Genomic DNA, 11,668 nt, shown 5'->3' with positions numbered 1-11,668 from the left:
CACCTGTTACAGTAGAGTCTTTCGAGACTGAACTGCCAAAGATAAGAAAACCTTCCCATTAATATACCATGGCCACTGTGTAGTCCAGATCAGCAGGTTGTAATGCCTCACATGACAATTTACAGCTGCTTATAGCAGACAGTGTCACATTGCCACCCTTTTACTTAATGGGATCGTGCCCTGATGACATTCCGCACAACTATTTCTCCCTAGAATTGTCAGTAAAGGATTACTGTTGACATTGCAAAGTCAGGGGATTTAGGGAGACTGATGCTAGTATTTCAAGATTGTCATCTCTGGCACTGCTGATGACACCAGGGAGGGATTGTCTTCCCACAGATATACTGTAACTGTCTAGGGAGCCATTACTGGCAGAGACAGTGCCATAAGGAGGGATTAAGTTCAAATCTGTGAACCTTGATGCCTTCTATACATCATTTTGCTAAAGCCTCGTGGCACGTTGGCGGCCTCGCTGGTTCCTTGATTGGATTTGTGTCACCCTTGACTTTATAATGGGAATATCAAGGATGACTCAAACAACAACAAAACACACAAAGCGTAAAAAGACTAATTTCTTTATTGATGAAATTTGTTAAGTGCTCTGTCAAATCGCTCAGTCGCAGCGAGGTCACCAACATGTCGGGGCTCCAGTGATATAGGGGCTTAAGTGATTGAAGGGTAGGGCATTTTTTAGATAGGCCAGCGGCTTCTTACCATAAGCCATGTCTAGGTATTGACCTTCAAGCTATGAACTCTCTCGTATCCTCTCAGGCAATTTCAGGATCTCATCTTTGCGTCACATTTTATGGATGATATGCGTGTGCCACGGGCGTGTGTCATTGCAATAAATGCAGTATTCCCGATGCGCCCAAAATCTGGGTCATTTGTGGCATTGCTGTGGTAATGGCATGCTATTTTTCTCTGCGATAAAACTGGAAGATGTCCCAGAAGAAAATAGTTTATTGTCCAAAAGACTGAGGATAGTCATTAGAAATAGCTTTATTGGAGAGATAATGATGGCGGGATTACATTCTGATGGGGAAACTGTGATTGCATGGGCTTCATGGACAATGGGATTCATGGTGGGGTTGGTGTTTCAAATTTCATCACATCAGTCATGAAGTGGCTTTGATGGCCAAGTGGCTTGGCTAGCGGACACTGGATGGAGAGGTCATGGTTTCAATTCCTAGCTAGATGTCGCGTCCTTGGGAAATGTACTTTACATGACTTTCCACAACTAGGTACTGTGCCCAACTTTTAAGTTGGTTCATCATCATCATACATCCGGATTTACTCCGGTGAGGTACACTCACTTCACTCACTTAAAATAGAACAAGTTGGTTAGAGAGGTAAAAATGTGCTAGTGGTGAAAGGATAGGGATGGGCTCTGCCTTCCAATACCATGCCCAAGACAGCCCACTCAAAAAAATGCTATCAGTACGGGACCTTTACCTTTGTACCTATCAAGTATTTCAGTCACATCTATAAAATATGATAAGTAGTCATAAAGATCCCAGATGGTTCACTTCAATAGACAATGTTGTAAGCTTAAGGCCATTGGTGGCTACTTGAAATTACAGTGCATTTTATATACACGTATATATAGCTCAGTTATGACAGAGATTGCCACGTGAATGAATAGAGTTGACATTTGCCCTTAGATAAAACAGTTTCTTGTGTTTCTCTTTGTCAGTCCAGAAATAGTTTGACCATTTAAACTAGTTTGAAATTTCAGGCTGAATTCTATAAGCAGGAAGATGACTTCAATTTATAATGCTACGAGACTGTCTTTGTTACTTATATGTTAGAAGTAATGATGCACTTTATATACATGCAATAGCCCACTTATGACTGAAATGAATAATGACATTTGCCCTAGATAAAACAGAAATCTCTCGCGAGTGTTTATTTTTGTCAGAGCCAGCATCCCCTGGAAAGAAGTTGTGAGCGCAGATTCAGACAGAAAAAGATAAAAACTTGCTGCCCAATGTGCCTGTAGGCTATGGTCTACGTTAGGGTAGTTTATCTTTGTCACTCCATTTCTCAGAGGTATTTCAACGGTAAGCTCTCTTATTCTTGGGAGCTGCCAATCTAGCTACATTTTGTATTCTACATCGTTCATCTTAGATCTATAGTAAAGCCAAGCATCCCATTGGGCCACAATCAAACTGTCCTGGTTGTGTCTTTAAGTATCTTTCAGGCTACCATTTTTCTTTCCTGGTTTGTTCATAATTGAGAGAATCTATCATGATCAGTAGGAACACAAAATCGATCAGTCAAGAAGACATTACAGATATGTTATGTAGTAGTTTGTATGGCTAAAGTATCTCTAAGTCTTACTAAGTGTACTTGAATACTAGGTCTTTGCCTATTCAAGTACATTGATGAGCTTTGGGAATACCTTACCCCAAGCAGCCACTGGTTCATATAGATTGGTTCAATCTTAACTTTTACCACTACATCGACTAAGGACATGTCGACAACGTTTGATAAAGGCAAATTTGGCACAAGCAAGGAATCCAAAACTTCAACATTTTATCAAACTTATACAATGCATGTCATACCATCATATGCCCCTTAGAGGAAAAATTCTTATAACAAGACAATATGTTCATGTGAAAACCCAGCTATATTGCATCAAATTACTGTGACGACCTTACAAATCTTCACTCTCTCCTAGGAGTTAAAATATTCAACCTCCTTGCTCTCTCTAACAAACAGATCTCTTACTGTGAACACTATTCATTATTTGAGATTCGCAGTACCTGCAGAAATTATTGCTGCTGCCTTATGGTTAACCTTGGTGTGTGCAATCAACTACTGATAGTTTAATAATTAATGTCAAAGGGAAGTGAATCCTGAGAAACTAGTTATAGTACATAGAGTGCAAAATTGACTCTTTCAATCATTCATTACATAGCCACTGTAACTCTCCACAAGAGTTAAAGGTCTGCTTTAGACCATAAAATACATCTAATGCAACATAAAAGTTTTATAACTGAATAATTGTAATCAGGGCAGATAGGTTATCCTACAATACTAAACTAAAGTCAGCTGTAAAGACAAAGATAATTGCAGTGCTAGTGTATTAATAACAGATATTAGGGGAATGGACAATTTAACCAACAAAACTTGCAAACTAACTGTATTCTAAATCTTCTTAAAAACTAACACTGCATTAAATGTAGCACGACAAATTGTTTACAATGCCAGTCAGTCATTTGTGTACTGTATGTATCAAAAGTTCCAATAGACCTAAAGTCCATGAAAAACATCAATAAGGAATCCAGAAACAAAATGTTCTAAGCTTTGACTTTATAAATGTAACACATGTAGCATTTAAATACACAATGTTACATTAGGGGAAATGATGGCTTCCAACTTACAAAGGTACATCAAAGGGCACTTCCCAAACTTTTACAAGAGGTCTGCAATCCTGCTGGTTGTGATAGAGCAGGCTGCTGGGTGCTTCTCTACAAGCTCCAGCATGCTCAGGGCATACCATCTGGCTGGAGACAAACTCCTCTGGATATATAGAGGAAAATGGAGGAAATAAAGTATCAGTAAAGAAATCCTGATTGAATTTTTTACAAAAATTAATGCATTAATGTATATACGTAAGGCCTAGGATAAACATGTTGTGTTTCCGGTTACGGTCCTGAAAAAAAGGGTCGGTAGGTAGAGTTTATCTTTTTTTAAAGATTTCAGCCAAAGTGATCCAACAAATACATTTTAGCATAATTGTAAAACAGATGTGCATTGTGCAAGTTAGAGCAGATATATCAATCAGTTGAACAAAGAAGTAAAATCAGCTTAGTATGCATTATAAACATCAAATGTTCAAAGCCTTATCTGTTAGTAGAACATGTGTTGTCTGTCTTGAATTTCATCACTTATATTGAGAATTTTATGATCCTCGCCAACGGTCAACATAAAAAAAGCTAGTCGGCAGGTTTTTGATAGGGCCAGTTGGGTAACCGGAGACACAATTTTTTTCCCTAGGCCCAATGTACATGTAATTCACTGTCACCATCTTCCAATAACTGTAAGAAAGTAAACTCTATATATGGGTTTTTCTGTCTTTGAACAACATTTAACAGTTTCTCTTTTACAGGTGGATTATGTGTAATAATGGGGCTAAAATAATGCAGCAAGTCATCAGGGATCTGTTTTTGATGGCTTTCAGTGGGGTTTTCTTCCATTCATTTCTCATAGATAAAAAGAAGTGCAATAATAGTTGTGTTCCCCCGGTTCATGGAAAACTGTTGATAAACAGCCCTTGTAAACAGGACCCTGATGACTGCTCTGGCTTTCAGAGCTTTAAGACACAACCATACAATAACAATGCATGATATCTGTGACAAATTTCATGTACAAGCAACCATGAGTCTTCTTCCTTGAATTATGGCCTTTCAGCACAAAGGACAGTCATACCTCAAGGTACAAGCGGACGGATATGCAATGCATAACATTGTGGCAAATTTGATGTACAAGCAAACATAATTATGAAGTCTTCTCCCTTGAATTATGGCCTTTATGTTTGCCACTTTAGCACCTAACTCAGATAAATGCCCATTCAGCACAAAGGACAGTCATAAAGGTAGTCCTCGAGGTACAAGCGAACGGATATGCAATGCATGACATTGTGACAAATTTCATGTACAAGCAAACATAATTCTTAAGTCTTCACCCCTGAATATATAGTTTTCATGTTTGCCACTTTAACACCTAACTCAGATAAATGTCCATTCAGTACAAAGGACAGTCATAAAGGTAGTCCTCAAGGCACAAGAAAATGGATATGCAATATTTCTTGATTTGGAGTCAGTTGTCAGTTGGGAGCTTTGCAACAAAAGAAATGAAACTTGCCTGAGTTATTATACATGTTCATTCAACTACATTGACAATGCTTCAACTCAAAATGAAATTTTACTAAGTTAAACCCAGAAAGTTTTTGGGAAAAGGACATAATGTTCTGATTGGCCATACAATCAATACAATCATGTACCTCCAACAAAAGATGTTAGACCTAAATGTTCTCAATGGCAAAGGAATTAGGGACATGGAATCATGTTACACAATGAATGTTGTTATACAGAATATATGGCTGACAGATTTCTGTAGGGTCACAAGTCCCATGTGTTTCCAAATCCCCCACGGACATCAATTCAGGTTTCACCTGACTGCGCTGCTCTCAGATTAGGGACCAGGTTGTCACTGATGGATTAGGTCCATGCTACCTTAACGTCCTCACCTTGATCCAAGGAGTAAGGTGCTCACAGGTGTGGGACTTAAAGGGTGCCAGCTGAGACAAGCGTTCCACGAAGGCGGAAGGTGATAGATTGGCATTCTGTAGCAATTGTTGGAGAAGAATTATATGGTTTGCTTGCTGTTGCCAGCATGCCTTGACTGACAATACATGTCCATTGAAAGCCAATATATACTTTTGCAGGTATTCACTACAACACAAAATGTTTTGCATTTGAATCTTGATCAATTAACTGCTTCTTTTATTCACAACCAAGTATTCTGATGAGCTGACGCTTTGATGGCTGTCATTTTCATCAGGGTAGTACTAACCGGTTCACTGTGCACTGAAGCTAAGTGTTACTGCTAACAATGCTATATATCTTATACCTACAGGAATAGAATTTGCTTGAATATAGCTCAGCATGCATCTATAAGAAAATCTGTCAATCTTCACAGGCTATAGCGATGACAAAATAAGTCTCACTTGTTACAATTGTCCCTGTGTGCAGTGTATTACTTTCTTCAATTTGATCAATTGCACTCACCCAAAGTTTGTGGACAAGTCTGGCTACCTCCGCTGTAAGTGCTGGCGTATCTCCAAGTCTCTTGGAATCCTCGATGACTCCAAGGAGAAACCTGGATCATGCACTGGCACTTAGTTTCCATTAACCGTAGAGCCATTACTTAACTTTATTACATGGTAATGAAGTTGTATGGTTCTGTTGAGTAGCATGTAAGTATTTTGACTTCCCGTAGGGATGGATGGGGCATAATGCCAACATTACCAAGAGCAATTGACTACTAAAAGAACATTAAGAGTAATGTCTAAGTTTTAGCAGAATGTCTTGGCAACTACTTCCCTGGTAGAGAGTCGGTACTTAACAGATCTTCTTCAATCCCCACTCTAAGATTGAATCTCCTAAAGCTCAACTTGTAAGCATCCAATTCATGCTGCAATGAATGTACAAAATGAAGCTAACAGTATGCAAGCACACTTGGGACTAACAGTGAATAGATGTGAACTAACGATGCCATTTTTTTTGGTGCCAAAGAAGTCACTCCACACACCTGTATCTGTATCTATATAGCCGGTACAACCTCCATTAAGCGTAACACACCAGCTTCGCAGGCATGCGCCGCGTAAGCAGCTGGTTATTTTACACCGAACGGTCAGTTACACCTAGTCTTTGCATATCTGACTGCAACCGTTTTTTTAAAGCTACTCAGTGAAGATGAGAGCTATGCTGCCATGACGGCTGACTAAGCTATGGGAGAGAGAGAGAGAGAGAGAGAGTGAGTGAGTGAGTGAGTGAGTGAGTGAGTGAGTGAGTGAGTGAGTGAGTGAGTGAGTGAGTGAGTAAGTGAGTGAAGATGCTCCTACAGTACTTGATGACGAGTTTCATTCTACTATGGTTCTCGGAAAATATGAATTTTTGAACACATCAATCCTTGGCTGATTACTTAAAAGCATGACTACATACCTGTGGCACATCCTGGCATACACCACATCCTTATCGGACAGGGGAAGCAGGATAGACTTCTGCTGGAGGGTCCCCTCCTCAACAGGTGTGGACGTCAATGGCAACTCAGTTGATGATTGCCTCCTAGGATCTTCTGTGGGACTTCCAGGATCTCTAACTGAAATGTCTCTAGAAGCAAGAGCCTGATCTTTTGATGAGTCAGCATGTGTGATATCCCTGCTGCCTTGCCCTGTAGGTTCAGTGTTTGGATCAGCATTTTCCTTCGTGGCATACATTTCTGAAACATCCAAGACTGTTTTCTCTTTGTTACGTTCTGTGATGGCACCCTGTACAGTGACGTCTGGTTGCTGTGGAACACTATGTAACCAAGACACCTGGCTGTAAAGCTTTGTAAGATTCCTCAGATGAATGCTCCCTTTTGGTGTAGACTCAATGCTTGCATCTGGGCTTTTTGTAGTCTTTGCAACTTTGTCAGAACCTTTCTGCTCACTGCAGTTGTCTTCTTTAGCCATGTTTGAACCACTGACTAAGTGCTCTCCAGTGTGATGGGACATTGCTGATTTTGTTTCACCTACAGCACAAGATCTTGACTCACCCTTTGCAGCAGTTTCCTTGCTAGAGTATGCAACTGTTTGCTTGTGATTTACATTTCCTTTAACATCCAACTTATCCTCTTCAGATTTTGTCAGTTTGCGTGCTTCTCCTTTAGTAGGTTTATTCACCACACTGTGACTTCTCTGTATTCCGTCTTCACATAGTTGTCGAGTGTGGTTCAAGAGTGACAACGCTGTTACATCATTCTCTATGAGATGATTTTGTGCACCTATGTATAGCCTGCTTGTTGAAAATGGTTTGTATGGAGAAGCCTTGTCCGTGTGGTGCCCATGAACATGTGGATGTTTGATGACAGCAATGTACCCAAATTCCTCAGCCCCTTTACACTCCTCTTGGCATTGTGAGTTGTATATACTACTTGTTGATTTTTGGCAATGGCTCTCAACTGTTGAGTCTGAAATTGTAACCAGTTTTGGTTTGGACTTTGGTGGTTTCATAGCTCCCTTCAGACTGGATGTTTTGTTTGTGACTGACTTGTTGACCTTGCTTGGAGGATGTGAGTATGAGTGATCAGTATCGACTGCAACTTTGCTGTCACTTTGTGCAGGATCAGGAAGAGATGAAATAGGTCTCAAACAGTTGGTGGAATTTATGGCACTATCTGTGGGGAATTGCCTTCTGGCAAATGGTATGTCCGTCTTTGTCAAAGTTTGGATCTCCAATACTGTTTTGGACATCTGCATCAGCCTTTGTGACGCTGATGACAAGCAGCTTTCCCTGAACTCCATCAAGGTCTTGGGGTTTCCATTCTGCTTTGCAATGCCATTCTTATCAGGACTAGTACTCTTTTGTTGGAGGCATTTAGGCTTCTGACCATTATCAGGCTTGGATAGTATCAACTCTATCTGTAGCCTGCCATCTGGTCCTACCTGGCAGACCGAGGCTCTGCCTTGGTATACTGTCAATTTGTGCTGACCGCTGCAGTTATCCTTACTTGTTACAGGCAAAAGTGGCCCTTCGAGAGAAGCAGGTTTGCTTGCCCCAGTCTTTGCCAACTTGATGAAGACCAAATGTTCAGGGTTGTTTCTGCTACTGGCCACATCATTGATCACAACGCGGCCTTGAGTATCATGTGCATCGATCCCTGATGCAATCTCCTGCTTGTTTGGCACAGTCTCAGATTCAACGGTTGCTTGTGATGACAGATTGGCAAAACATTCCTTGTTTGGGGCTTTCTCACTTGCAGTGGAATAACACTCTGGGCAGCTGCAAAGTCTCCTCTTCTTCTTGGTCCTTTTCTGTTTCTTCACAACAGCAGCAGCTTTTACATGCACCTCTTTACCCTTAGCCTTCTTCGGGACCACACTTGGTTGATCTAGCAGAGAAGCTATGCAGGACACTCCCAGGCAATTTGCCTCACAGATCAGTAACTCATGCTCAGCAAAGTCTGGAGGCAACATGAGTCTGCCTGTTCTGAAGTAGTTTAAAATGTGACGAAACATCTCACCGTCACCTCTGAGATGAAGCACACCATCCACACACTCAGGGATCCGAGATTGTTTGGCAGCTTCAGTAAGTGTGTACCTGCTTGTAGCATAGGTCTGGTTCCCCACATAAACACTCACTACTTCAGGACCAAAAGATGACGGGTTGATAGTGCCGCCACTGTTGTGTCCTGACAGCAGGTCAATCTCCTCTGTAGCGAATGGAGGACATTGGCTCTTTTGTCTCTGTTCCACTGGTGGAAGGAAGGGAGGTGATCTTTGAAAGTCCTCTACAGCAGTCACAAGTGCAGGGATGTCGGAGACATTCACTGCCTCATACATGTCATGGAAGTCAGACAGCTCTTCAAGAAGTAAAAGCCTGTCCACACCCAGACACTGGCTTGCCTGAACAAACATGTTTCCAGATCCATGGATGACAAGGCCCTTGCCGCTCTTAGTGGGTGAAATTTCTAACCTCCCTATATTGTGTGTGGAGGAGAGTCTCTGCAATATCTCTATAGCCATGACGTAGATGGGAGGACAACATTCTTCTACCATGTCATCAGTATGAGAAGCAGGTTTCTTTCTGTTACTTTGCGTATTACCATCCTTGTAGAAGTATCTGTTTGCTTTGTCAGCCTTGTCAGTGATCCCATATCTTTCTATTTCTTTTCTGAACTTGCAAGCTTCTGAATGGTCTTGTGGAATCAGGCAAACTCCATGGTGACAGGAGTTCAGAATGTGCCTAAAGTGGTCATCTTCAGACTGGATGAAAGCAAAGCCATTTTCTGTAAGCCAGACTACAGTTAACTTCTGCTGGAGTAGTGGATACTTTTGCAATACAGCAATGTCTGTGAGGAATGGTCTGCCTGAATTCATCTGAGGATACATGTCAAAACTCCTGCTGCAAGTAGCAAGCCCTGTCTTAAGCCCTATCTGAACCAAGTGTTCTCCATGTTCATTTCTTCTTACATTCTCTAGTTTGTCAACAAGGGACGTGATACCGTACGTTTCTCTCACCTCATGTATCAGCAGCTCGTGTTCATTGAAATGGGGTGGCAGCACCAACTTCCCAGTTGTTACAAAGTTCAACACATGCTGAAACATCCGTCCGTCCCCCTCAACAAACAGCACGTTAGTGTCTGATCCGTACCGGGACACAGCTTGGTACAGCTTCGACTCTCTGTAACGTGCTACCATGTACTTGTTAATACTATACCATTGTCCTCCTACGTTTAGATGGATTTCATCACGACGGTCTAGCTTGGTATGAGCACTGGCTTCCATTTTTCTTCTCTTCTGTTGGGGCGAATTAGCTTGACGGTCCTTCGTGAACTGAAAATAAAACCACCTGTTACTGTACCGTCAAGTTTACGCCGCCCACCTCCCACTCGCCCTCCCCACGGCGGGTTATTTAGTGGTCCTGACATGACAAACCATCACGTTTGTTTACAGTCCCTGGTTACAATAACCAGTCCCACTAAAAAGGTGATTTCCGTCCTTTCCTTATTGTACATATGATTTTGTAAGATTTGTAAACAGAAGCTTTGAAATGTTCTGGGCATGCATCGCTTGCATTGGTCAACAACTCTGAGGGAGAAATAAATTGTTACTGTTCATCTCAGGCGAGATATTTTCACGCACAGCGCTGTTTCAAATGTAAAAACGTATTCAATCAATCACAAGATAACTTACCCGAATAATCTGACAGATGAGGTTAGTCTTCTTTATCCATGGAGGAACTGATTACGACAATTCCAACATAAGTTCAAATTCACGACCTCTGAAGTTTTCAGACGACAGCAGAGTTCTATGATCACGTGACCAGTGTCGTAATGATGTTCTCGTTCCCAGAACGTTGTCCCGAGCAGGATGTAAAGTAATGGCGAATCTCTTGTCATTATAAATCATCCGTCTAAGAAGTTTTCTATTAAACCTCTCATTCATCTGTCTGTATGCGACAAAGTGACGTAAGCACAGCTGAAAGTCATTTCCCCTGCACCGGGTCGATTTAGACAAGTGTGTGTTCAATGTTTTCCGTGATTAATTATTCTCATTAGAAGCTAATACATATGCGCGTTCCTAAGGTCACCAAAGTTTAGATTATAAGGCGAACGAAGCATGACATCGGTCTATCCAGCAGATAATAGATCACAGAAGTTTTCCTAATGTCCCAACATGGCTTCCATCGCCAGCTATGGCCCGTACTGGAACACTGACGGTCACTTAACGTTACCAACAGATGTGCTGAAAGACAAAATCAATGGACTCCACATCGATCTTTTGTACACTGAGAGGCCCATTTAGTTGGAGGCTTGTACCCACATACGTACAGCCTGTCTTCATTCATCAAGATGTTCTGTAGATTTACGTAAATGACAGACTACTTGATGATGACGAAACGACCGATGATAACAGAAAACCCATCAGTAGATGTCGCTACTTCCGCCCAGTCAGGAAATTAACGTGTAAAAGATGTGGCAACGGTGAAAATGGCCGTTTAGCCACATGTGTTAGAACCTTATCGCGTTACGGTAAGTGTGCGATCTGTAGCAGTTCGATACATTACACGGATTGAAGTTACGTGAGGCTTGTACTGAAGGCACAGTGCTGTTACACTTTCTTTCCGCTATATATATAGAGGTTGCGGCCGCCGAGCGACAAAAGATTTGAAAGATTGCTCAACGAATTTCACTGATAAAGACAGATTTTCTTGTGCGTTCAGTGTGTTATGTTGTCTTTTAAATTATTATTTTGAATCTTACCTCATATTCAAATTATGAAATCAGGGGTCACACAAATCCAAAATTTTGGTCGCAGGATTTTCGCTCAGTCATTGACGTCAATTGGAAAGAGGGCCTTACGAAGCAAATCCGCGTGGGTCATTATTAAGTTAAA

The 11,668-nt window shown here is 41.4% G+C and overlaps 1 protein-coding gene across 1 annotated transcript; it reads right to left on the bottom strand.

The window, feature by feature from the left end:
- Positions 1-3,311: 3,311 nt before the first annotated feature.
- Positions 3,312-10,589, bottom strand: LOC136438585 (uncharacterized). Its single transcript, XM_066433449.1, has 5 exons — positions 10,466-10,589; positions 6,732-10,105; positions 5,796-5,886; positions 5,255-5,350; positions 3,312-3,525 (listed from the first exon to the last, which is right to left on the bottom strand). Exons 2-5 carry the CDS (start codon positions 10,055-10,057, stop codon positions 3,418-3,420), a joined length of 3,621 nt encoding a protein of 1,206 aa, XP_066289546.1. The 5' UTR covers positions 10,058-10,105; positions 10,466-10,589; the 3' UTR covers positions 3,312-3,417.
- Between the last annotated feature and the right edge of the window lie 1,079 nt (positions 10,590-11,668).

This window comes from Branchiostoma lanceolatum, chromosome 7 (genome assembly GCF_035083965.1).
Source record: "Branchiostoma lanceolatum isolate klBraLanc5 chromosome 7, klBraLanc5.hap2, whole genome shotgun sequence".
Lineage (NCBI taxonomy): Eukaryota > Metazoa > Chordata > Leptocardii > Amphioxiformes > Branchiostomatidae > Branchiostoma > Branchiostoma lanceolatum.
The sequence above is the reverse complement of the archived record's forward strand: the minus strand, read 5'-3'. Positions and strand labels throughout refer to the sequence as shown.